This window comes from Sphaerodactylus townsendi, linkage group LG15 (genome assembly GCF_021028975.2).
Source record: "Sphaerodactylus townsendi isolate TG3544 linkage group LG15, MPM_Stown_v2.3, whole genome shotgun sequence".
NCBI lineage: Eukaryota > Metazoa > Chordata > Lepidosauria > Squamata > Sphaerodactylidae > Sphaerodactylus > Sphaerodactylus townsendi.
In genome coordinates, this window is record NC_059439.1 from 39,408,375 (window position 1) to 39,435,038 (window position 26,664).

The 26,664-nt window shown below is 56.9% G+C and overlaps 1 protein-coding gene across 1 annotated transcript; it reads left to right on the top strand.

Moving 5' to 3' along the window:
• Positions 1-964: 964 nt before the first annotated feature.
• NYAP1 (neuronal tyrosine phosphorylated phosphoinositide-3-kinase adaptor 1) lies at positions 965-19,238 on the top strand. Its single transcript, XM_048516960.1, is given in 8 exon segments — positions 965-1,080; positions 2,206-2,454; positions 10,407-10,699; positions 11,527-11,699; positions 11,701-12,814; positions 14,799-15,005; positions 15,523-15,632; positions 16,562-19,238. Coding segments are annotated over 7 exon segments (2,352 nt in total). The 5' UTR covers positions 965-1,080; positions 2,206-2,257; the 3' UTR covers positions 16,820-19,238.
• Positions 19,239-26,664: the final 7,426 nt, after the last annotated feature.

Here is a 26,664-nt window from a genome sequence, read left to right on the forward strand (position 1 = left end):
CCGCCGCTCGCCTTCGGCCACAGCCAGCAGCAGCCGCCGCGGCAGCGCCAGGAAGTCCGGCCCCCTCCCCAGCAGCTGGGCCGGCCCAGGCGGAGCCGAACCCTCCCGCGGCGCCGCCCCGGCCCGCCTCGCTGCTCCGCGGGTGCCGGCCGCCGGGCCAGGGAAAGGGGAGCCGCCCCCAGCCCGCCCACGCCCCTTCCCCCGCCCCGACTGCTCGCCACGCCCCATCCAGCCGCGTTGCCAACTGCGGGCGGGGGATGGCGGGGGGCTCAGCCGGGGAGCTGCGGGGCCTAAGGGCACAAGAATCCAGGGGGCCGAGGCGGCCCCAAAGGTGCCGCTAAGTGCTCCGGCCGGCGCTGCAGGGGGCCAGGTGTGGCCCGATGGCGCTCCCCCGGATGGCCCGCTCTGGAGGGGGGCCGCCACCCCCGCGAACCTCACAGCCTGGCGTGGGCAACCCTCACTACTAGGCGTCTGCTGCAGCCGCCCCCCTCTTCCTGAGGATCGACGAGGGGGGCGTCCGGAGAGCCCCGCGGGTGGAGGTGGAGGTGGAGCTGGGGGGTCGTGGCTGGCGGACGCCCGCCCGAGAGGCTCCTCTGAGGAAGGCCCGGCGGCTGGAAGAGACCCGGGGGAGCTGCTGCCCCCCCTCCCCCCGGCCCGGCCCGGCCCGGCCCGGCCCGGCCCGGCCCGGCGAAAGCGGCTCCGGAGGGGCTGCCCGGCTGCCCCCCTGCCGCTCACCTGGGTCCTCCTCCATCCCTTGGCGCTGCTGCCCCCCGCCGGCCGATCCGGGCCGCGCAGCCGCCTCGCCGCAGCCCCCGCCCGGTCCTCGAGCGGCCGCCAGGGGGCACTGGTGCCGCCCGCTCCGGAGCGCTCTCGCCCCTCGACCGGCGCTGGTCTGTCCCCGCAGCCGGCCGCGTCCCGGGACCGGCGGCCGGGGCGGCGGGATGGCGCAGGGCCGAGCGCCTGCCCGCCCGCCCGGCCCGCCCGTCGCCCAGCAGCCCCGCCTTCCGCCGGGCTCCTGCGGGGGAAGCCGCGCGGCTCCTGCTCAGCGGCCTGCAGCCGGGACTCCTCCTCGCAGAGCAGGTGCGGGCGGCGGGGGCCGGCGCGGGGGCGGGGGGGGGCGATCGGGGACGAGGGCGGCTCCCCGCGGGGCCAGGGGCCACCAGCTGGCGGCACTGCGGGACTGGGTGGGTCGGCGCCCGCGGCCGGCGCGGCCCGGCCCGAGCACCTCGGCAGGCTGCATCCCAGGTGGAGTGCCCCTGGCCAGGGAGGCTCCCCGGGGGGGCGTGGGCTCGCAGGCCCCCAGGCGGCGCTCAGGCCTCCCCCTGATTGCAGAGCCGGCCGCCCAGCCCCAGCCGCCCGGGAGAGCCGCGGGCCGAGGGGCAGCACCGGCCGCCCCGCCTGGCGGCGGATGCCGGGTGGCGGGCACTGGCAGAGGCGGGCGGGCAGAGGCGGGCGGCGGCCGGGGCGGCTGGCTGGGCGCCCCTCCCTTCCCTCCGCCTCGCCGGGCCTGGCCTCCCCTCCCGCGCTCCGTCTCCGGGCGGAGGGAGGCGCCGCGACGCTGCGTCAGGCGGGCTCGGCGCCGGGGGGAGCGCGCGGCCGGCCGGCAGGTGAGCGGGGCTCGGGCGGCGGCCGGAGGGAGGGAGGGAGGGAGGGAGGCCGGAGGGAGGCGGCCAGGGAGGGCCCGGCAGGCGGCTTGGCCTGGGGCGGAGTGGTCCAGGCCGGCCCCGCCCGACAGCGTCGCCGCGGCAACGGGAGGATGAGCGCCGCCGCCGCCGCCGCAGGGGCGCGGGAGGAGCAGCAGCGGCAGGAGGCGCCGCCGCCAGGTGCGAGGAGGACTGACGGGCCCGGCCCGATGCCCCGTCCCCCCCCGCCCTTCTCTCCCCCCCCTCCTCGGAGAGACCCCACCCCGCGCGGCGCGGTAGCGAAGCGCGACCCCCGAAGCGTGCGCGCCTTGGCGGCCCCTGGCTGGCGTAGTGAGGCGCCGCCGCCGCCAGGCCCTGCGTTGCCGGCCCGGGCAGGGGGCCCCCGGGGGACGCGCCGCCGCCTCGTCGCTGGCAGCTCGGCCGGCGGCTCCGCAGGCTAGGCTGTGGGCCCGGCCGCGCCGCCGGGTGCGCCTCGGAGGCCGGAGCGCTCTGTGCACGCTCAGAGGCTCTGGCGTGGACCCTCGCCCCAACGCGCGCGCTTTCTCTCTCTCTCTCCCCGCAGCAGCGCCCCCCTCTGGGCGCTCCCCGCCCCGCCCCCGGCCGGCCGCGGGAAGATGAATGCGGGCCCCCAGGAAGCCCTCCTCTCCGTCTTCCTGCAGTTCGTGGAGGATCGGGGCCGCTGGGCCTACCGGGCCCTCAGCCAGACGCAGCAGGCCCGGCCCCGGGAGCAGCGGCCCAACGAGATGAACCTGCTGTACCGCAAGAGCAAGGTGGAGTGGAGGCCCAGCAAGGAAGAGCAGCCCCCCAAGGGGTAAGCTGGCCCAGGGTCCCCTGGCAGAGCCGGCGGCTCCTCCGGCAGTGGGGGCGGGGGAGGGACAAAGAGCCTGTCGGATTCCACCTCTGGCAGCCCCACAGCAGGCAGGCGCCCGGCCCTCCGTGGCCCAGAGGGAATGAACCAGGAGGCCCCCCGTCTCCTCCCCTGGGCTCCCGTTCTGTGGCGGCAGAGCCAGGCACTCCAAAAAGACTGACGTGTGGCAAACTTCTCAGCAGGCCCACCTGGAGACAGATGCCCTGGCCGTCCTGACTCCCCCCTCCCCTGCAGACAGCTCTCCAGGCATCCTAGAGGGGCTCCTCTGGGGATGGGAAGCTGTGTGGCCTGTTGGTAGCGGGAGGTGTGATCCTAATGCATGTAGAGGGTGGGCCGTGGGGGCGAGTGGCCTGCGTGGCACTTTACCTGCTGGCCAGACGGCATGAGGAGTCAGCAGCCCTGGGGCACGTGGGCACCCGTGGGGCCGGGGAATGTCGTTGGGTGGTCCTGGAGGAAGGACATAGGCCCCTGGTAGGCGGCAGCAGACTGAAGGCCCAGCCCCCCCCCCCCCCCCCCGGTGGTCTTCCCAGCATAGTTCCGAGGCCAGCGAGGCAAGGACCAACCAGGGGTCTTGTTGCGTCAGGTGAGAAAGTCAGGCTGGTCTGGAAGGTTCAGGTGCGTTGGGCACTGGGCCACTTTCCGGGACAAGCTGAACCTGTACAGAAGAGTTGGGCTTCCCTTGAACCGAGAGGGGTCCTGGCTGCCGGCCACTCATATCCTAAAGGTGACAGAGCAGCTTTTAGACCCCCCCTCCTGGGAGGGGGAGCTGGTTCAACATGAGTCATCTGAAAGGGGTGGTGGGTTAAGTTCTTGGAGGAAGCGAGCTAGACCTTGAGAATGCAAGGGAGCTAGCAGAGGAGGGCCAGAAGAGGCGACAAATGGCGGGGGGGTGGGGTGACGAAGGCAGGGAAATTGGGTGCAGGTGCCCATGCTGACAATCTGCAAGCCAAGGTGGGTGAGCTGGGATCCTGGGGGCTCAATAGAGCTGGGGATTCAAAAACCTGGTGGGATGGGGGAAAAAATTGGGGGACACAGTTATCCCAGGATGTCAGCTCTATAGGCAGGACATATCCGGGCGTGTGTGTGTGTGTGTGTGATGGTCTGTAGGCCAAAGACAGCACAGGCTCACATAAGCCAGAAAGCATTAGGGCAATGGTGGCAAACCTTTGGCACTCCAGATGTTATGGACTACAGTTCCCATCAGCCCCTGCCAGCATGGCCAATTGGCCATGCTGGCAGGGGCTGATGGGAACGGTAGTCCATAACATCTGGAGTGCCAAAGGTTTGCCACCACGGCATTAGGGGAATAACCTTTTCCATGGAACCACTACGAATGGAGATGCTCAGGGTTATTCAAAGGGGGTGGGGGTGGGGGGTGCTATCATGCAATTGCTCAAAACCATGAGAAAGATCTTGAGATGAAAATTAGGGAGATGACCAAAGTGGAAGATGTTGTAATGCTGGGTGACTTCATCTGTTCTCACCATGATTGGGCAAAATGCGTGTTCCAGTCGTGGCACCGAAAGGAGGTCTCTGGCCGTCATAAAGGGCCGTGAAGTGGAGCAGCTGGACACAGGGCCAGCTCCAAGCATGCCTGGCTTGGTTCTGAGCAGAGCTCCAGACCTGGTGCGAGACGGAAAGGTCATCGAACCTGTTGGGATCAGAGGCCACGAGGCCATCAAGGTCCTCACTCACGGTAATGGAAGGTTGCCCCGGAAGTCCAAAACAATAGCTTTCGGTTTCGAAGGAGGAACTGTGGGGACTAGTCAAAAGGAAGTTAAAAGTAAGAACCAGGAGATGATTCTCCTGAATCTTAAAAATTAGAATTGGGGAAGCCACGTTCCTCATGGATGCTTGAAAACCTTTTGAAGTCACATGAACTGAGACTCAGATCAGAGGCACAACTCAAGTCAAGGAAGCCATCAAAGGCTAAAAGGTTTCATCCAGAAAGCAGAAAGTCTCACTGAATGAGAGGAACAGACAGGAACAAAACAAGCCCAAATTAACAATAAGAGGAGCATAAAGACAAGTTGAGGAGCGGATGATGAAGATTGAGCATTCCCTCAACTATGTAAGAAGCAGGAAACTGACCAGGGAGGTAGCTGGGCTTTTGGGCTTGCTTAAAGGAGTGGGGAGCTGGCAGAGAAACCAGCTGAATTCTTTCAGCAGGTAGCTCTGTTGGTCTGCAGTAGAAGAGCTTGTTTCGAGACCAGTAGAACCAGAGACCCCCCAAGATTTTCAGGGTATTGGCTTTCTAGAGTCAAAGTCCCCTCCATCAGATACAAGAAGGAATTGTTTTCACTGTGCATTTCCAGTGTTTGTTGTTTTTGAGAGGGGTGACAAATTGGGACAGATTGAAGTGACGGGAAATGGAGTTGGAGGACCACTAGGCAAACTGAAAATGAATGAGTCTCTGGAAGGCATGCATCAGAGAGTTCTTTAAATAATTGCTAACCAGTAGATATAACTTATCACTAAAATCAGCCTCTCTACCAGAGAATGGGGAAGTGGAAAATTGTTACGTTGGTTTTGGAAAAGGGATCCAGAGGGGATCCAGGGGATTACGAGGCCGAAGATCAGGACAGATGTTAGACTTAATTAATGTTGTTGTTTTGTACTGTCGAAGGCTTGTCATTTTGTTGTCGTTTTGTTTTTCAACTATTTTTGTAAGCCGCCTTGAATCATGAGGAAAGGCGGGTTACAAATGTGTCAATAAAGAAATGTGAGGTATATATAGAGGAACAAATTCTGCTGAGGGAAAAATCAGCCTGGCTTCTGTGAACGGAAGTCCAGCCCCGTCATCAGCCGCTTTGAGCAGGTTAACAAGCATGTGGGTGGTGATCTGGTGGACACCAGACTCTTGGGGTTCTGCAAGCTTTAAAAAGGGCTTGGACAGATTTGTGGAGGAGAAGTCCATCTATGGCTTCCAATCTTGATCCTCCTTGATCTCAGATTGCAAATGCCTTAGCAGACCAGGTGCTCGGGAGCAGCAGCAGCAGAAGGCCATTGCTTTCACATCCTGCCTGTGAGCTCCCAAAGGCACCTGGTGGGCCACTGCGAGTAGCAGAGAGCTGGACTAGATGGACTCTGGTCTGATCCAGCAGGCTAGTTCTTATGTCCTTAAAGGCTTTTGACAAGGTAAAAATAGTTCCCTGTGAAAGCGTTGGGTCTTCACTGACCCATGGGGTCCCTCACCAACATTTCCTGAGTATTCATAGTCATGGGATGAGAGGGTGGGCATAAGGCACTCAGTCTGTGAATCTCAGAGCCAGGGGGCCACCTCAGAGGAAGGCTCTATTCCCTGAGGTTGGACCTCCGGAGAGGATGGTTGGCCGCTGTGTGAGACAGGAAGTTGGGCTAGATGGACCCTCTCTGGTCTGATCCAGCAGGTCTCTGATATTTGTGTGTTTGATTAAATAAGGTTCTTCACAAGTAACGTTTAACAAGAGGTCTGAAATGTTATAGGCAGAAAGGGCCAAACAAACATGGACAGGTCTCTTATGTGCTTAATTTAATGTTGGGATTGTTTTGGGTTGTTTAAAAGGTCTCCGCAGCATCCGAACGGAGAGAGTTCCAGGGTCTTTCTAGGGATCTCCTCTGTTGCTAGGATCCTTAGAAAACCTGTCCTGATTATTAGCTGAAAGGTTTTGACTGAAGGATTCTGGGCCTTCTGCACCTGCCCCGTTTTTGATCTCTAAGAACATCAGAAGAGTCTGGCTGGCTGGGCATCCATCCAGTCCAGCACCCTCTCCCACACAGCGGCTGTCCTGCTCCTCTGGAGGGCCAACAACAGGGCCCAGAGACTGAGGACTTCCTCTGATGTTGCCTCCTGGCACTGGGATTCAGAGGTTGACTGCCTCTGAACGTGGAGGTTCCCTTTAGCCACCATGGCCAGTGTAGGACTCTGCAATGAATCTGTCCTCAGTCAGCCTATTTGAGAGAGCTGTTTAGCTCTTCTTGCCAGCACTCCGTAAATTCCCTTTGGGCGTGTGAAGTCTCACATTTCAGTCAGCTGTTGCAAAAATAAGTCTTTCCATTTTATCTGTCCTGAATTTACTGCCCATCATTTTCTTAGTCGCCCTTGAGTTCTAGGATTCTGGAAGAGGAAGAGAAAAGTTCCCTTTGCCAACTTTCTCCGCTCCGTGCATCGTTTTAGAAACCTCTCTTAGTCGTCTCCTTTCTAAAGTGGAAACCCCAGACTCATAAGCCTTTTCAGCCCCCTAACTGTCTCAGTTGCCCTCGCCTGTACTTTTTCCAGCCATGAGGTATCCTTTTTGTGATACCAGAACTGCATTCAGGATTCCAAGTAATGCTGCACGATAGATTTATACAGGGACATTATAATATTGGCCATTTTACCTTGAGCGCTTTTAAAAATAATCCCCTGCAGCAGTCACTTCTGTTAGGCTGTCTTCGATGACTCCCAGGTTCTTCCCCTCTCTGGTTCCATGAGTTCAAACCCCATCGGCATATATTCAGAGTCGGCCTTTTTTGGTGTTGATGTTCACCACCTGACACGCACCAACACTGAACTTCATCAGTGGAGGCAACGTGGCGTAGTGGTTAAGAGCAGGTGCGCTCTAATCTGGAGAACCAGGTTTGATTCCCCACTCTGCCACTTGAGCTGTGGAGGCTTATCTGGTGAACTAGATTAGCTTGTGCACTCCAACACATGTCAGCTGGGTGACCTTAAGTTAGTCACAGTTCTTCGGAGCTCTCTCAGCCCCACCCACCTCGCAGGGTGTTTGTTGTAAGGGGGGGAAGAAGAAGAAGAAGAGTTTGGATTTATATCCCCCCTTTCTCTCCTGCAAGAGACTCAAAGGGGCTGACAATCTCCTTGCCCTTCTCCACTCACAACAAACACCCTGTGAGATAGGTGGGGTTGAAAGAGCTCTGAGAAGCTGTGACTAGCCCAAGGTCACCCAGCTGGCGTGTGTGGGAGTGTACAGGCTAATCTGAATTCCCCAGAGAAGCCTCCACAGCTCAGGCGGCAGAGCTGGGAATCAAACCCGGTTCCTCCAGATTAGATACACGAGCTCTTAACCTCCTACGCCACTGCTGCTCCTAGGGAAAGGGAAGAGGGAAAAGAGTTTGTAAGCCCCTTTGAGTCTCCTTGCAGGAGAGAAAGGAGGGGGGATATAAATCCAACTCTTCTTCATCATCATCTGCCCACTCACCAGATTTGTAGAGATCCTTTCGGAGCTCTTCGCAGGCAGCCTTGCTTGGTTCTCACCATCCTGAATAACTTGGTGTCACCTGCAGACTTGGCCACTACGCTGCTCACCTCTAGTTCCAGAGAATTTTTGGACAACTACTACTGTCCCCAGCATTAATCCTTCTCCACCGCACCGCTTTACATCCCCTAGTGTTCATTTATTCCTGCTCTTTATTTCCCGTCACTTAATAAGTTTTTGATCTTTGGCTGTCGGATGGGGCCGTGGCTCAGTGGAAGAGCAGCCGCCTCATGTGCAGAAGGCCCCAGGATTGATCCCCGGCGTCTGCAGTTGGCAGCCTAAGTAGGCAGGGCTGGCCTTGATGGGACGAGGGTTTGGCCCAGCAGGAAGCAGCTTCATGCAGCTCCCACGACAGGCTTCCCCTGGTCCTTGAAGCACTCCTTCGCCCAGAAGCTTGGCCAGCTGTTGACTCAAACAGGGAACACGACATGCCACGTCTGAGTCAAGATCTTGGCCAGGGTTGGGCTGGTGGCACAAGCGACCCCTTTCCTCCTGTCCTGAGTGAGCATGGCTTCCACCTCCCTGGGCTGCAGGAAGCAAAGGGTTAAGACACCAGCAGGCAGCCAATGCTTGGTTCCTGCAGGTCACCCAGATGCAGTTTCCATGGAAACGGCTGGGCCACCAGCCAGTATCCTTCTGCATCCTTGTGTGTTTGGTACCCAGACCCCTGCACTCCAGTGAAGGAAACCGGGGGATCGGGAGAAGAGAGAGGAGGTTGACAAGTAAGAAGGGTAGGAAGGGAAGACCTCCATGCTGGGCAGGGCAGGGCAGGGACGGGGGGGGGGGGGGGGGGGGAGGGCCGAGAAACCTGAAGGCAGGTCAACTCCAGATCAGTCTGGACAGGGTCTGTTTTGGGCCCAACTGGATGCAGCCACATTCAGTTTTGAAACCTCAAATCTGAAATCCTGCACCTCTCCAAAACTGGCTACCTTTTCCAGGTATGCTGTGAACAGCTTGGATCATCCTTGTAGTTGTTTGGCGCCTGGAATGGGGGGGAGGGGGTTACTGCTTGCCTGAGTAAGGCAGGCATAGATGTGGGGTGAGGGAGGCCAAAGCCTCAGGGGGGGGGCCTCCCTCCCCCACGGCCAGTGCTGAGGAAGGCAGTGGGATCTGCTGGTGGAGGCCCAGCCAGCGTCTCCGTCTTGGGAACGGCTGAGGCCCAGAGTCTGCTGTTGACACGTGCCTGACTCTGCTGCCCTGCCAAGAGAGCCCAGCCTCTGGGAGTTGCCCCTGCGGAGCCCAGCTTGAGTATCTGATATGACTCTTGGGGGGAGAGCACATGCAGGAGGGGCTGAGGGTCAGTGGGTGAGCGTCAGGTCCCCCCCGTTCAAACCCCGACACCTCCAGTTAAAGGGAACCGCAAGCGGCGGGATGTGCAAAATGCTTGCCTGAGACCCTACAGCAGTGGTGGCGAACCGATGGCACTCCAGATGTTCATGGACTACAATTCCCATCAGCCCCTGCCAATCGTAGTTTGTGGACTACAATTCCCATCAGCCCCTGCCAATCGTAGTTCGTGGACTACAATTCCCATCAGCCCCTGCCAATTGTAGTTCATGGACTACAATTCCCATCAGCCCCTGCCAATTGTAGTTCATGGACTACAATTCCCATCAGCCCCTGCCAATTGTAGTTCATGGACTACAATTCCCATCAGCCCCTACCAATTGTAGTTCATGGACAGGGCCCTCCCTGCCCTTGGTGCTTTGTGTGGGGCAGGCTGAAGCGCTGCCGTGCATTTCTCTGTGGCCCAAGGCCAGCGAGGAGGGGGAAATGGATCCAGAAGACTTGGTCACTGGAGGCCACACCTCCAGGAGAGACAGGGCTGGCGTTAACCCCTGTGAGGAGGGGCCTTCCTTTTTTCCCTGGGTCTGCATGGAGCACCCTGGTTCCTTCCTGGCTCTCTCTGTGCTCTCCCTTAGAACCAAGACGTCTTTCTCCCAGCTGGTCCAGTGAACCCCTGGCTATTTTGAGCCGTGGGAGTGGGACTTTGGGCCCTCAGCCTTTGAAATCGGAAGCCTCAGGGAGTCTTCACAAAACAAAGCCACCGAGCTTTGCCCAATGAGCATCCCCCGTGCAAACCGTGACGGGTCTTAGGAAGAGTTGAACAGGAGAATGATTTCCCCCCAAATCAGAATTTTCTGGTGGCAGTTCGAAGGCTGCCTCGATTTTATCCCCACACGAGCTCTGGTGGACCAGAGGTCCCTTTGCTGGATGCTCACCTGCCTGACCTGGCTGGGCCTCGCCCAACGAGCTCTGCTCTGTGCATCTGTGATCTGGGACACATCCTTGTTTGTTTTTTGGGGGGGGGGGCTCCTATTGGTGTTTGCTGCAAAGCACTAACCTGCTGTCCCCAGAACTAGGCCAAAACGAAGGGCACTTGGTCTGAGGGGTAGGAGAACGATCTGTAGACTTGGTGAGCACCGTGGGCATCAGGTTCCCTGCAGACAACGGGGGGCCCTTCCAAAAGCCAAGCCCACTCCAGTCCGTCCAGGGAAGTCCACCAGTCCTGTGGGAAGGGTGGGATCTGGTCTGTGGGCCTTTCCAGACACCCCTTCAGCATCACTCAGCAGCAGCAGGAGGGCGGCTCCAGCGGCCACCACCAGAGCGTCTCCTTGCCGACGCCCGTCCTCCTTGTGATTCTTCTCCTTCTCTCTGCAGTTCAGCCAAGGAGTCCGGCATAGGGAAGGTGCGGGACGTGGCCTCCTTCCGCCGCCACTTCAGGATGGGGTTCATGACAATGCCCGCCTCGCAGGAACACGCTCCGCACCCCTGCGCCAGCAGCATGGCCCCCCGGTCTCTCTCCTGCCACTCTGTGGGCAGCGTGGACAGCAGCTCGGGAGACGTGGCTGCCGGGTCTCGCAAACCGCCCGCCAAGCCCAAGCGACACCCCAACACCAAGCTGAGCGCGGAGGCCAGAAGCGCCCTGGAGCCCACGGGGAGCAAGAAAGGAGGTGAGGAGGCCAGAGTGCCCAGCCAGGGCCCTGCCGGGTCGTCCAGCCGTTCCAGGCAGGTCGCTGGAGCCCTGGGGCCGCTGGCTGGGCCTCTCTTGTGAAACAATGCCGGCGCAGAACAAACTGCGTGCTGTTTGAGGGGGTGCAGAAGGGGAGGTGGCAGGGGCAGTGGGCAGACCAGGGTCTCACAATACTAGAACCAGGGGGCATCCATTGAAAATGCTGGGGAGAATTAGGACTAATAAAAGGAAACACTTCTTCACGCAACGTGTGATTGGTGTTTGGAATATGCTGCCACAGGAGATGGTGATGGCCACTCACCTGGATAGCTTTAAAAGGGGCTTGGACAGATTGATGGAGGAGAAGTCGATCTCTGGCTACCAATCTTGATCCTCCTTGATCTGAGATTGCAAAGGCCTTAGCAGACCAGGTGCTCGGGAGCAGCAGCCGCAGAAGGCCCTTGCTTTCACCTCCTGCAGGTGAGCTCCCAAAGGCACCTGGTGGGCCACTGCGAGTAGCAGAGAGCTGGTCTAGATGGACTCTGGTCTGATCCAGCTGGCATGTTCTTATGTCTCCAAGGGGGACTTGGCCGGGGCAGGCTCAGGTGCCAGAGTTCCAGCTCACTCTCTGACTTCTCAGGCTCTGTGGTCCCCGTGGGGGTCTTTCCTGTTCCCCAGCCAGATGGAGCCTTCTGTCTCTGGGGTAGTGCTGGCTCCCACAGAGGCCCTGTCTTCAGAGTGGCCGCCCGTTGTCCGGGGCTAGACCTGGCACTGAAAGCAGACCCCTGTGTGCTCACTAGTCTCCCTTGTGTTTCTTTTCTGCACCAGGTTCCCAAAAGTCCAGCTCGGAAGGTCGGGATCTGGGCCGCAAGGTGCCCCCCCAGAAGCCCAAGCGCAGCCCGAACACCCACCTGTCCGGCCTCCCTTTGACGCAGGCGGTGAGGCGCGGACGGCTTGCCCGCCCCCTTCTGGGCGTGGGCGATGAAGCCGCTACGGCTCGCTGCCTTCTCCCACGCCAAGCTGCAAGTGGGCTCGCCACGCCGAGAGGAGGACGAGCCGGTTTACATCGAGATGGTGGGAGACATTTTTCGGGGACCTGGCCCCCCCTCGCAGGCACCGGCCGCGGCCGACGAGGACTCTGACGAGAGCGAAGCCATTTACGAGGAGATGAAGTATCCGCTCCCGGAGGAAGGGGGCGACTGCCGGCCCAACGGGGCACCGGCCTCCCCGCGCCACCACCCAGCCAAGCGGGAAACGGCCAGGGTGGCGCCGGGCACCAAAACCTCCCCCTGCGAAATCCCTCCGCCGTTCCCAAACCTCTTGCAGCACCGGCCCCCTCTGCTGGCCTTTCCGCAGGGCAAGAAGGGCTACAAAGGCCCCGGCCAGGAGGGGTCCAAGCTGCCCGTCCCGTGCCACGCCAAGGACACCCCGCCCGCCCCCATGACACCCCAGGTTCCCAGCCATCAGCCGAGGGGCGGGGATGCCGCAGCCTTGGGCCCTTCTGGCCGCGCCCGCAGCCACTCCACCCCCCTGCCCCCCCAGCCCACTGGCCAGAGCAAAGCTGAGAAAGAGCTCCCCAATTCCCACAGCATGATCTGCCCCGCTGGCAAGCAGGGGCCCCCCGTGCCGGCCCCCTCCGCAGCCCCCGCCCCCTCCATGCTGCCGGTCAAGGAGAAGCCGGCCGTCTCCTACACCATGGTCTACTCCGCCGTCAAGGTCACCACACACACGGCCCCGATGGAGCAGAAGGCCGAGGAGATCTCCGTCCTGCACGGCTTGCTGTGCGCCCGCCCGTCCACAGTGCCCACCTGCAGACAGGCCCAGAGGGCGGGCACGCTGCCGGAGCCGCCTCCCCTGGGCATGGTCTGGACTTACCCTGCCCCCTGCGCTGGGCTGAAGCGCCCGCCGGCCTACGAGAGCATCCAGGGCGTGGGCGCCAAAGCCTCCTCCGCCATCAAGATCCCTCTCCAGGACCGGGTCTTCACCAGCGTTGCCTGCTCCCACCTCTTGCCTGGCGAGGAGTGTGCCCACCACCCAGTGGGAGAGGAGGAGGCCTTCGGGTGGGTGCTGCAGAGGAGGCTGGGCTACGTGAACCGGAAGACGAAAGAGCTGGAGAGTGAGTGGGGGCTGAGTGGGGGTGGGGGGAAGGGGACCTCTCGAGCCTGCTCGGGGGGCGCCCTGCAGAGCCATTTGGCTGGCCAGGGCTTTGCATAAGCATAAGCATTTTATTGTCATTGTGGACGCACAACGAAATTTACAGCAGCATTCCTCAATGCACACAATTTCAGACTCATACCCCATCCTCACTTTCCCCTTCCTCCACCCATCCCTCCACAGCCCCAAACACATCAACACGAAGCCAGCATCGCCACAGCTCTAGAGTAGAAGCTGTCTCTGAGCCTCTTTGTCCTAGTTTTGATAGACCTGCATCGTCTGCCAGATGGTAACAGTTCAAAAAGAGAGTGTGCTGGATGAGACGGGTCTCTCAGAATAGTTTGGGCTTTCTTTAGGCTTCGGGAATTATAGAGTTCTTCCAAGGAGGGGAGAGGGCAGCCGATAATCCTCTGTGCAGTAGCGATCACCCTTTGGAGCGCCTTCCTATCTGCCACTGTGCAACTGGAGAACCATACACAGATGCAGTAGGTGAAGACACTCTCTATAGCACAGCTGTAAAAGGACACCAGGAGTTTTCCATTCAGTTGTTGTTTCCTTAAAAGTCTCAGATAGTACAGTCTTTGCATGGGGGCAGGTTTTGTTTTAAGGGAAGTTTCACATCGTGGCTAGCCAGCTGCTGCTGAACGAGGGGTGGTGCGGGGTAACAGGTAAGAGTGGTGGACTGCAACCCTGGATGCTGCGAGTTCGAATTCTTACTTCTGCTGTGGAGGCTGGCTGGGTGACCCTGGGCCAGTCACAGACTCTCGGTCTCAACGGTTGGTTGTTGCTGGGAAATGAAGGCGGGGAGAATGGCATTCTAAAAACCACTCTGACTCCCAGCTGGATAGAAAAGCAATTTATGAATAAATACAAAGGTATGAACGGAAGGTTACAAATGTCTGAATAAATAAGGGGGAAGTAACTCTGCCTCTATTCTTTCTGAGGACATCTGGCTGTAACTGCTGAGGGACAAAAAGTCCCCTGGACTTGTCTTTATCTTTCCAGGTTTTAGACTGTTCGGTTAGTTGTGGCTTCTCCAGATGCTCATCGGATTCACAAATTCCCCATCAGGCCAATTGGCACATGCTGGCAGGGGGGGCTGATGGGATTTTGTAGTCCATGAACATATGGAGAGCCACAGGTTGCAGACCCCTAGGGCAGTGATGGCGAACCTTTTCGAGACCGAGTGCCCAAACTGCAACCCAAAACCCACTTATTTATTGCAAAGTGCCAACACGGCCATTTAACCTGAATGCTGAGGTTTTCGTTTAGAAAAAATGGTTGGCTCTGAGGCGTGCGTTACTTGGGAGTAAGCTTGGTGGTAGAAGGTGGCTTGGCTTTGCAGCAACCATGCAACTCTTTGAACGGGTGAATCATGACCCTAGGAGGGGTGACTCAGAAGGAAGGCACATTGCCAGCAACTGAGCTTACTCCCAGATAAAGGATCACGCTTCAGTTCTTTGCATGGAAATCAGTGGGGTTTAACAGCGCTTAACAGGGTTACTTACACTGCTTCCCCAAAACTAGGTCTTAGGTTTAATGCTAATAATCAAGCCCAGCGGCCCAGGCCAGCCTAGATGTATGGGGGGGGGCGATTCCCCCCCACACATGATGAACTCTGTTTGTGCGTGCCCACAGAGAGGGCTCTGAGTGCCACCTCTGGCCCCCGTGCCATAGGTTCGCCATCACTGCCCTAGGGGAAGGCTGCTTTTTGTGCGGCTGAGGGTGCTGCTTCTGCACGGGCGCCCTGTTGAGGCTGAACCCCAGCCAGAGTCCCTCCTGCCTGATTCCAGCCGCAGCTGGTGATGGAGAGGAGCTCCGCCCTGCTCAGGCGTGATCCTCCTGTCTCCACAGCCTGGACTGAGCCTGTTTCCTTCTGGGGAGCTGGGGGGGTGGGTGGGGGTCCACTCTCTGCTGAGCCCCTGTGGGTTTTTTTTGCCTCGCAGAGGCCCCCGACGGCCCCAAAGCCTGGGACGAGGGTGACAACACTCCTCCCAGGATGGAGAAGGAAGAGAAGGCCAGGCCCAGCCTGACCCAGTCCGGCATCCCCGTCCGCACCCCGGGGCCCGAGGGCCTCACTGCCAAGATGCCCGGGGGGAGGACCAGCCTGCCTGTGCCCTGCCAGACCTTCCCCGCCTGTCACCGGAATGGAGGTGAGGAGGCCGTGGGGCTGGGCCAGGGTGGGAGGGAGGGAGGGAGGGGGCTTCCGGGCGAGGGGGGGGGGCCCTGCAGAAAGGGCTGGGGGGGGGCAAGGGGAGGGATCCCTGTTTGTTTCTGAGCTGTGGAATTTACATATGATGCAGCCGCAGAGACGCAGGTGACCTTCAGATGAGGACAGACTGCAGAGAGTAAGGCAGCGGCGGCGTTGCAGGGAGAAGGGGGGCAGGGGGGGGGAGCAGCTGCTTCAGCCTGGATCCACTGTCCCTGGGGGAGGGGTTCTTTGGGGGAGAGGAGACTCCTCATGCCTCCCCCTCCAGATTGTGCCTCAGTGGTTTTTGTTGCAGGGGGTGGTGTTTCACCAGGGAGGGGTGGCACGTGGGGTCGGTGGCTCCCAGCCGTATTTCAGCCCCACACGACTGGCAGCCAGATGAGTGACCTGCCAGAGAGGGAGGGGCCAAGAGGAGGGCATGGCATTGCTCAGGTGTGTGTTTCCTACCCCCTCCCCTCCAGATTTCACAGGTGGCTACCTCCTGGGCCGCTCTGCATCCACCTCTGGCGTTCGGCATGCTGTGGTTCACACGCAGAGGCCGTGCAGCCACCCCCGGGATCCGGCCAGCCTGGTACGTTGGAAGGGCCTGGGGGCCAGAGGGGGACCCTGGGGGGTGGGCCTGCCCACAAATAGCAGAAGCTGAGAACATGGACCTCCTTCCTGCCGCATGACTGGGTTCGGGTACTGGAATGCAGAGAACAGAAGTCAGCGGGCGCTGCCACTCCAAGAACTCACCAATGCGCCCCTTTTCTATTCTACCCCTGCCGGCACGGGCAGGGTTTGCTTTGCAAAATACATCTGCTGTGACACTCTTGTGCCCAGACGAGGGTGGGGGTGGCCTCGGGCTGACTGGTCTCTCCTCTCCCTCCCTGTCAGTTTGGAGACTTGGGCAGGGGGAAGATTAGTGAACTGTTTCTCCATTTGGCCCTACCTGGCACTCTCCTCCCCTGCCAGTCGAGAAGGGGAAAGGGGGGGGGGTTCCAAGTCTGACCCGGAATGGATGGGTGGGGGAGGGGAGGGGAGGGGAGGGAGCCCCCCGAAGGGAAGCACTGACCCCCGTGGAGCAGCAGTGGCGTGGGAGATCAAGAGCTCGTGTATCTAATCTGGAGGAACCGGGTTTGATTCCCAGCTCTGCCGCCTGAGCCGTGGAGGCTTATCTGGGGAATTCAGATTAGCCTGTGCACTCCCACACACACCAGCTGGGTGACCTTGGGCTAGTCACAGCTTCTCAGAGCTCTCTCAGCCCCACCTACCTCACAGGGTGTTTGTTATGAGGGGGGGAGGGCAAGGAGATTGTCAGCCCCTTTGAGTCTCCTGCAGGAGAGAAAGGGGGGATATAAATCCAAATTCTTCTTCTTCTTCTTCTTCTTCTTCTTCTTCTTCTTCTTCTTCTTCTTCTTCTTCTTCTTCTTCTTCTTCTTCTTCTTCTTCTTCTTCTTCTTCCTCCTCCTCCTCCTCCTCCTCCTCCTCCTCCTCCTCCTCCTCCCCCCCCCCCCGCAGGCCCTGCACCAAGCACCGCTGGCGCCTCCTGGGTCCCTCCAGGGCTCTCGGGAGCGGGACGGCAAACTCCTGGAGGTGATCGAGCGCAAGCGCTGCGTGTGCAAGGAGATCAAGGCGCGGCACCGCCCCGAGCGCACCCTGTGCAAGCAGGAGAGCATGCCGATCCTGCCCAGCTGGCGGAGGAACACGGAGAACCGCAAGTCCGGGACGCCCCCCTGCCGCCGCCAGCAGACTGTGCTCTGGGACACGGCCATATGACGGCACGGGGCTGAGCCCCGAGGAACCGGTGCCTTGTGCCAGCCGAGCCGGACACGGCGCAGGGCTAACTGCTGGCAGCGTGGCGCCCTGCCCGTGGGCCCCTGGCCCGGGACTCGCCAGAGACCGTGGGCTGCTCGGGCACTACTGCCCCCTGCTGGGCCATAGCGAGAAACTCACCTGCGGGTGAAGCAGGCAAATGGTTCTTTGGCCAAGATCCGGGACCGAGAGGTGCTGGAAACGCCAGCGTGAAAAACCCGTGGACTCTACTTGAGGACCTCCAGTGGAAACGACTGCCCCGCAGGTCCGCCCCCCCCAGGCAGCTGCGTCTCACAGCGGGGGCAAGGTTGCTGGATGGAAGCCGCTGGCCCTCTGAGCCAGCCATGTCTGTGCCAACTAACATGTAAGATGCTGCCGTTCATCTTCCTGGGAGGAGGCTAGCGTGTCACTGTGCGGATGGCGGCCCTTCTCCCGTTGTCTTTGCCCGGAGCGAAGCTCCAAGTGCCAGGGCGTTTTCCAGGGTTTTTCTTCCATTGCTGGGGGGGCCGTGGAGGGAAGGCGTCGTGTCCGTGCAGGGCCTGGGCTCAGGTGGCCAAAGGGACTTCCTCTTGAGCTGCCAGGCCGCTTGGCCCACCAGTCGCTGCGTAGAGAGCGAAGGGTCAGCGAGAACACAGGTTGCCAATCAGAGCGGGCCCTTCATAGCTACCCCCAGGACCGACCGGCCTCTGTGTGTCTGACTGGCGGGCAGTTTCTACTGGCGTATGAAATAAAAGAAGCAAATTTTTCGCAGTCTGGCAGCGAGGTGATGAAATTATTATTTTTTTCTAATCCAGAAAATTAGAGGAGGGGGGCACAGGGCCACTTTCCAGAAACGTCCCCCCTCCCCTCCAATAAAAAATGTGTTTTCCCTTGTAGGAAAACGTTGATTTGGCCGCATTTAATTTTTACAAATATAACCAGCCCTCCAGTAACCTTCCTCCATTCCTGCCCTGATTCCCCACGTTCTGGTTCGTTCTTCTTGCCTTGAAAGCCGAGAGGTCTGAATTTCGGCAGATCTGTTTGTATGGAGTCAGGGTCCCCGAGTGGGTTGCGCTGCCTCTCCTGCCCCGCTGAGTTTTCTTGCTTCGGTCTACTTAAAATGTCTTTGGAAGAATGGATCCCCCCCCCCCTCCTGGAAAAGCCAAATGGCATGTTTGAAATTTGGGGGGGGGGGGATATTTCAAGGGAAGTGGGGCTCCCTTTGGGGAGCAACTTGGGTTTCAAGTGCCGTTAGAACGGCGCTGCTGTTCAAACTCAGCAGGCAGGGGAAGGAGGAAACTGTCGTGCCTGCGTCCTCTCTAGGCATCTGACAAAGATACAGCGTCTGCCTTCTGGACTTCAGCCGGGCTTCTCGCCATGCCAAGCTGCTCGCCCTCTTTGGGCACCAGGGGCCTGCCTCACAGGGAGGGTTTTGCTCAAGGTGGCTTAAAAGACAGGGTAGAGGGCGTAGCGGTGACTCGCGTTGTTCATCACCACGTGGCCGCACATCCAGTGCCTCCTGCAGAGGCAAGAGCTCCCAAAGGCACCTGGTGGGCCACTGCGAGTAGCAGAGTGCTGGACTAGATGGACTCTGGTCTGATCCAGCAGGCTTGTTCTTATGTTCTTATGCCTTCTTTAGACGTAGCTGCTGCCCGTTCACGGAGCTATTCAGCGGGATCGCAGGTCCTGCAAGGCCTGCCAGTATCAGGAAGATGGCACTCCCCCTGGCACCAGTGCAGGACTAGCCAAACAGCAGCCTTGCCCTCTCTGTCCCCTGTCCTGGGCAGCCCTCTTGGCCTCGCTTGCCCGTCTCACCTGCCTCATAGTCTCTCCTTCGTATCCCACCTCTTCCCACCGAGCTGTCCGTCTCTGTCCTTGTGTTGGCACACGCTGGAGGAGGGGAAGCCCGGGGGTTCCCCCTCCACCACGTGCCTGACGAGCCACCCGTGTCCAGCAGTGTTTTGCTCCGTGTCTTCAAAGTCTCATCCTCAGCCAACAGATGTGGGTCTTTACGCTTTTGGAACTGGTCCAGGACCCCCCCCCATATACACACACAACCCCCCCCATGCCACCCTTCGCCCACTCCTGCTTCAGAACCAAGTGTGAATCCATCTGCCACAATTTCCTGTTAGCGTCCACAAGACACGGCTGGACCGGTTGGGGCGTTGGCATGAACTAGGGTTTAAATTTAAAAAAACTGTGTACGGCGCCATCAGGGTGAAGGAGAAACCCCCGTTGGGACTCCTTGGTTTTATGCCCCAGCCCCTGATTTAAATATTTCACAAGATTGTCTAGCGTAGCAAGATGATGAAACTGCTTTGCAAAGATATTTATGCTGGGGATTCATGGGAGGGTATTTATATATTGAAAAACGATGGAAAGATAATAAAACTGTCACACTGGGTTGCTCTACTGTGGACTCGTTTCTTTTGCGCGGTTCTGGGCTTTCTTTTGCAGACAAGAGCAGGTGAGGACACGGGGAACCGTGGCTCTGTGGTGGAGCGTCTGCTTGACTGGCGCATGTAGACCCTTGATTCCGTTCTCAGCAACTCCATTGAGAAGTATCAGAGAACAGGTGGCACGAAATACCTGTGGCCCTGGAAAATAGCTGCCAGTCTGAGGGGACCATGGAGAACATCCTAGCCCTGTTGCTGTTTCCTTCTCAAATTCTAGCATGAGGTCAGATGGCAAACCACTGCTGCTTTAGTTTTATAGTTTTAAGGTTTTGTATTATTTTTAACTGGGGCTATTCGATTTGTTTTATTGTGTTGTTGTCTGTTGTTGTACACCGCCCTGAGCCCTTCGGGGGTAGGGCGGTTTATCAAATAGAACTAATAATAATAATAATAATAATAATAATAATAATAATAATAATAATAATAATAATAATCTTGAAAAACATCTGGAAAGCCTAAACTTGGACAGAACATCAGTCCACCTGCTGCAGAAAGCAGCACTTCTAGGAACTGCACCTATTCTACTCAAATACCTCTAATATCCTAGGTCCTTGGGAAGGACTCGATATTCAGAGATGAATTCCAGACACTTGTGCTGTGTTGTTATGTGTATTATAATAATAATAATAATAATAATAATAATAATAATAATAATAATAATAATCTGACTTGGGCCAGCCAGAGCCATCCATGTACGTAAGTCAGCACTCAAGTGCTCTGCTTGAGCTAGATGGCTGAACCCCAGGCCGTACCTTCCTGCCAGCAACAGCTTTGTAGTTGGGATCCAAAGTCACAGGCAGAGTGCCCCCACAGTGACTGCATTTCTCCACACACTCCGCCCCGATCCAAGTCCCTTTATTTGGTCTTCCTCGGGTTTAGGCCAGTTTTAATTACTGTGTACTGGATGAGGGAGGATTTTTCTCCCTAGTCAAAATGACCAGTTGGTTGCAGTGGGCCAAGTATTAAACAGTATATCCATGGTGGTGAACCTATGGTGCTCCAGATGTTCATGGGCTACAATTCCCTGCTTCTGGGAACTCAGAGTTATGTGGGCCACTTTCAAATGTACTGTGGGAATATGGTCTCATTACATGGTGGTAGTTCCAGGAGACTCAGGAGCTCATGGATTACAAATTTAGGAGACTTCCAGAGCCCAGGATTCACCCCATCAGCCCCTGCCAGCGTGGCCAATTGGGGCTGATGGGAATTGTAGTCCATGAACATCTGGAGTGCCATAAGTTCGCCACTACTGCGAGTATATAAAGAGATACATTCCCACCTCAGATGGCTCATAACTACCTTTGACAAAGCAACCAGGATGAGCCAGAGGGGCATAAAACCATAGAGCTGGAAGGGACCTCAAGGGATTGCTCTAGTTCACAGGTGTCAAACATGTTATGATGCTGGCAGGGGATGACAGGTCCGAACTATAACATCTGAGGGTCGTAAGTTTGACACTCCATGTTTGAAATTATGGAGGCGACTTATATCTCCAGATGATATGGGATTTGTCACTGCCAGCATGGCCAATTGGTCATGCTGGCAGGGGCTGATGGGAACTGTGGTCCATAACATCTGAGGGGTCAGCAAGTTTCGACACTCCATGTTTAGCCCAGGGAGTGACTTTATATCTCCAGATGATAGTGGATTGTTAAGACAGCCCCCCGCCAGCATGGCCAATTGGTCATGCTGGCAGGGGATGATGGGAATTGTAGTCCATATCATCTGGAGTGCCAAAGGTTCGCCACCATGGCTCTAGTTGAACCTTCTCCATAATGTAGGGCATTCACAGCTGGCCCTCCGTCTCCCAGCAATGCCTGCTGTATGCCCAGAAGAAAGTTAAAAAACCTCTCCCGGATCCTTGGGCCAATCTGACCTGCAGGAAAATCCCTTCCCTAAAGTGATAATTGGCGGCTCCTTGGGCATATAAGAAGGAGCTCTGAAAAAAAGAACAAATGTTTGGGAAACAGACACAGAACTGGACTGAATTCTCATCTCCTTCTCTTCTTTCAGTAAAAATCTGGAAAGGCTTTTACCCTACCGAAAGCTGGTGAGTTGCAAACAGCAGCCCTTTCCCCAGTTTCATAGCTGGGAGCTCCGTTCTGAACCCTACCTGTGTGGCCTGCAAAATTGTCAGGCAGACGTACAAAGATGTGCAGGGAAATATTCGTGGTAAGCAGTGCAGAAGGAGAACTCCAGAAGGACAACGAAATTGGGGGGGGGGGGAGGAGCACATGCCCAAAACACGTTCAGAGGGCATATCTATGACAAGTTTGCAAGAACACTGCTCTGCATATACGTGTAGGGGGTGTCAGGTTATATAGGGGCAGATAGGGTGGCAGGGCACCTGCGTTGGTAGCCGCGATTGCTGTCACTTTCCTCAGGGTCTGGGGGTGAAACATTTATTTGCTGCAAACTGAAGTGCTAAGTACACCGTCCCTGTTCCACCTACCTCCTTTTTGTTATTAAGAAGCAGTAAACAGCCAGTATTTTTAATTAAATGAGAAACAAAAGATCTGTCTCGCGCACAAGGCTGTTTAAAAGTTCAGAGTCAGAATCATTCCCCAGCACGCGCATGTGCACACACACACAAACAAACCCAACAACAAGGCTGGCTTTCAGACATCGTCATCCACAGCTTTGCAACCCTGCCTGCCCACCTAAGAAGCTTAGCCTGTGCCACCCGCTGCCCACATGCTCGGGGTCACAAGGCCTGCAAAGCACTCAGATGCCTCCTGCTCTAGAGCAACCCCCAAAGTGCTGCGCAGCTGCCCTCTTTTGCCAGGAGGGGCTTTTCTCTTTGGCATGGCCTTAATATGCTGCAAGCGCTCTTGAAGCACAGTACTTACTTCTTTGCAGTCTTCTTTGCCCTCTGACCCTGGGACTGGCCTGCAGAACTTTTCCACACAACCAAAATAAAATGTTTTGAGGCAGGAAATAAAACGATTCCTCCGAGGAGTTCCGCAACGGTTTTAACCCAAAATGTTTTATTTCCAGCCTGGAAAACTTTTTAAACGCATCACTGATTTTAGAGATTCTTTTTCCGAAACTGTTTCCAAAACGTTTTCACTTGCTGTGCGATCTCTTTAAGACGTTTCCCAGGCCTCTGCATTTCGCGGACTTCCTCCTCAGTGTCGTTTTCTGAGTTCCTCTTCTCGCCTATTTTTGTCAGGGTTTCATTAAAATTAATTTGGGGGATGGTATCTATGAAGAATTGCCGCACGACGCTTTGAAGCACTGAATCTTAGGAGAAGTTTTAAAAATAATGGAATAAGCACAAAACGGCAGCAGAGAAGCATTTAAAGGGGGTGAGTGTGAACAAATGGGGCGGGGGGGCGGCCTGAAAACGTTTCACAAACATTTTCAGAGACTTGTGTGAAAAAAGCCTCTGCAGAATATAGTGATATTGGCAGCAAGCGGACCTGGCTTCCAAAGCGGTCCAGTCAAATTCATGAAGCAAAGGTCTGTCAGCAGCTACTAGTCATGAAGATGAAATGGAGAGGTCTATCTATGGCTCCCGACCTTGATCCTCCTTGATCTGAGATTGCAAATGCCTTAGCAGACCAGGTGCTCAGGAGCAGCAGAAGCAGGCCATTGCTTTCACCTCCTGCATGTGAGCTCCCAAAGGCACCTGGTGGGCCACTGCGAGTAGCAGAGAGCTGGACTAGATGGACTCTGGTTTGATCCAGCAGGCTTGTTCTTATGTTCTTAAGGCCCTTGCTTTCACCTCCTGCACATGAGCTCCCAAAGGCACCTGGTGGGCCACTGCGAGTAGCAGAGAGCTGGACAAGATGGACTCTGGTCTGATCCAGCAGGCTCTTTCTTATGTTCTTAAGGCCATTGCTTTCACCTCCTGCCTGTGAGCTCCCAAAGGCACCTGGTGGGCCACTGCGAGTAGCAGAGTGCTGGACAAGATGGACTCTGGTCTGATCCAGCAGGCTTGTTCTTATGTTCTTAATGCCATTGCTTTCACCTCCTGCCTGTGAGCTCCCAAAGGCACCTTGTGGGCCACTGCGAGTAGCAGAGAGCTGGACTAGATGGACTCTGGTCTGATCCAGCAGGCTAGTTCTTATAAGTTCTTAAGGCCACGCTTTCACCTCCTGGCCGGGTGAGCCCTCTAAAGGCACCTTGGTGGGCCACTACTTAAGTAGCAGAGAGCTGGACTGGATGGACTCTGGTCTGGTCCAGCAGGCTAGTTCTGTTCTTAAGGCTGGCTGTTTCACCTCCTGCCTGTGAGCTCCTGCACCTGGTGGGCTTCAATAAGCAGTGCAGCAGAGCTGACTAGATGGACTCTGGTCTGATCCAGCTGGCTTGTTCTTATGCTCTTAAGGCCATTGCTTTCACCTCCTGCATGTGAGCTCCCAAAGGCACCCTGGTGGGCCACTGCGAGTAGCAGAGTGCTGGACTAGATGGACTCTGGTCTGATCCAGCTGGCTTGTTCTTATGCTCTTAAGGCTGTTTCTCACCTCCTGCAGGTGAGTTTCTAAAGGCACCTGGTGGGCCACCGCAGTGCAGAGCTGGACTAGATGGGACCTGGTCTGATCCATTGGCTTGTTCTTATGCTCTAAGGCCATTGCTTTCACCCTGCCTGTGAGCTCCCAAAGGCACCCAGGCCACTGCGTGGTAGCAGCAGAGAGCTGGACTAGATGGACTCTGGTCTTCATCCAGCAGGCTAGTTCTTATGTTCTTTAAGGCCATTGCTTTCTACCTCCTGCCGGTGAGCTCCCCAAAGGCACCTGGTGGGCCACTGCGAGTAGCAGAGAGCTGGGATTCAGATGGACTCTGGTCTGATCCAGCTGGCTTGTTCTTATGCTCTGCCATTGCTTTCACCTCTCCTGCAGGTGAGTCTCCAAAGGCACCTGGTGGGCCACCAAGCAGTAGCAGAGAGCTGGACTAGATGGACTCTGGTCTGATCCAGCTGGTTTGTTCTATGCTCTTTTAAGGGCCATTGCTTTCACCTCTGCCTGTGAGCTCCCAAAGGCACTCAGTGGGCCACCAAGTAGCAGAGCTGGACGCACATGGACTCTGGTCTGATCCAGCAGGCTACCCATGTTCTTAAGGCCATTGTTTTCACCTCCCGTCGGGTGAGCTCCCAAAGGCACCTGGTGGGCCACTACTAGGTAGTAGAGAGCTGGACTAGATGGACTCTGGTCTGATCCAGCAGGCTAGTCTTTTATGTTCTTAAGGCCATTGCTTTCACCTCTGCCTGTGAGCTCCCCAAAGGGCACCTGGTGGCTCACCATGTAGCAGTGCAGAGAGCTGGACTAGATGGGACTCCTGGTCTGGATCCAGCAGGTTTCTTCTTATGTTCTTAAGGCCATTGCTTTCACCTCCTGCCTGTGAGCTCCCAAAGGCACCTGGTGGGCCACTGCGAGTAGCAGAGTGCTGGACAAGATGGACTCTGGTCTGATCCAGCAGGCTCTTTCTTATGTTCTTAAGTACACAGCCACTCCCTCCAGTGAGCTCCCAAAGGCACTCCAGGGCCACTGCAAGTAGCAGAGTGCTGGGATTAAGATGTGGGACTCCGGCCCTGATCCAGCAGGCTGGGCTCTTATGTTCTTAAGTACATTGCTTTCAGCCCTCTGCCTGTGAGCTCCCCAAAGGCACTCCAGGGCTACTCAAGTAGTAGCAGAGCTGGGACTAGATGGACTCTGGTCTGATCCAGCAGGCTCGTTTTTATGTTCTTAAGGCTATTGCTTTCACCTCCTGCCTGTGAGCTCCCAAAGGCACCTGGTGGGCCACTGCAAGTAGCAGAGTGCTGGACAAGATGGACTCTGGTCTGATCCAGCAGGCTCTTTCTTATGTTCTTAAGGCCCTTGCTTTCACCTCCTGCATGGTGAGTCTCTAAAGTTGTTCCAGGGGCAGTAAGTAGAGTGTTGGCTGGGGATGGGACTCTGGTCTGATCCAGCTGGCTCCTTCCCATGTTCTTATGATTCTCCAGGCCAGAGGCTGTTTACCCAGAGATTCTAGTGCTGGGGGGTATAAATACTCTACTTGTGGACCTTCCACAGCATCCAGTCAGTGGAGGACAAGATGGACCCAGGATCTGTGTGCTATGCGAATGGCCTCTGTTTAGTTTGGTGAACTAGGAGCAGCAGTGGCGTAGGAGGCTAAGAGCTTGTGTATCTAATCTGGAGGAACCGGGTTTGATTCCCAGCTCTGCCACCTGAGCTGTGGAGGCTTATCTGGGGAGTTCAGATTAGCCTGTACACTCCCACCTGTTAGTCCAGGGGTAGTCTGAACCCGCAAGCTTCTCCAGATAGCCTCCAGGGAACTACACTCCCATCAAGTTTTTCGTCAGCATGGCCAATTGGCCATGCTGCTGGTAGGGCTGATGGGGAATTGTAGTTCCTGAGCATTCTGGAGAGCCTGCAGGTTCCCTACCCCTGGGCTAGGGTCTGGCTAGCTTCTCGGAGTCTCCTCTCCTCAGCTCCCTACCCACCTCACAGGGGGTTTGTTGTGAGGGGGGAAGGGCAAGGAGATTGTAAGCCCCTTTGAGTCTCCCGCAGGAGAGAAAGGGGGGATATAAATCCAAACTCTTCTCTTCTTCTTCTGAAGAGAAGGTTAAGAGGCGACATGATGATAGCCGTGTTTAGATACTTGAAGGGATGTCATTAAGTGAAAGCACATCAGAGACAGAGTTATCCTAGTCCAGGGGTGGCCAACCTATGGCGATCCAGATGTTCATGGACTACAATTCCCATCAGCCCCTGCCAGCATGGCCAATTGGAAATTGCCGTCCATGAACATCTGGAGCGCCATAGGTTGGCCACCACTGTTTATCCCCTGCTGGATTAAAATTATCTCTTTGGGGGGTTGTTTTCCTTGGGAAATATTAAAAACATGATCTCCTTCCAGCTTGGAGCAGTGCAGCCTGGTTCACGTGTGGCAGCAGAGCCTCAAAGTGGGAAAATGGGTTTCGGATTACAGGCAGAGGATCCCGGTTTTGAATATTGCTTTGCTGTTGACAAAACAAAAACACACTCTGCAAGCAGAAAGCTAGAACGCCAGGGGAGAAAGAAGGCGGCACACAGTTTCACGAAAGAAATCCCCTCCCTTTCAGACTGCAGGCTCGCCTCCGGTTGCCCACCTTCCCCATCACGATGCTGGGTTTAATTTGTGTGCCATAGATACAGATGCCAGGACAACTCTGACACCATTTCCCTGGCCAGGACTGAGAAGCAAAACACGCGCAGAGGTTGCGCCCAGGGTGACGGTTCCAACCTCAGCTCCGCCTCCCCTTACCCCACCGGCCAGGCTCCCTGTCTGTGAACTGGGCCATAACGGAGGGAGGAGGTTGGAAAGTGTCACTTTCAAAGCACGTTATGATGCCTTTCATCCCCCCCCCTCAATTACAGGTGAGTCACTGTCCCC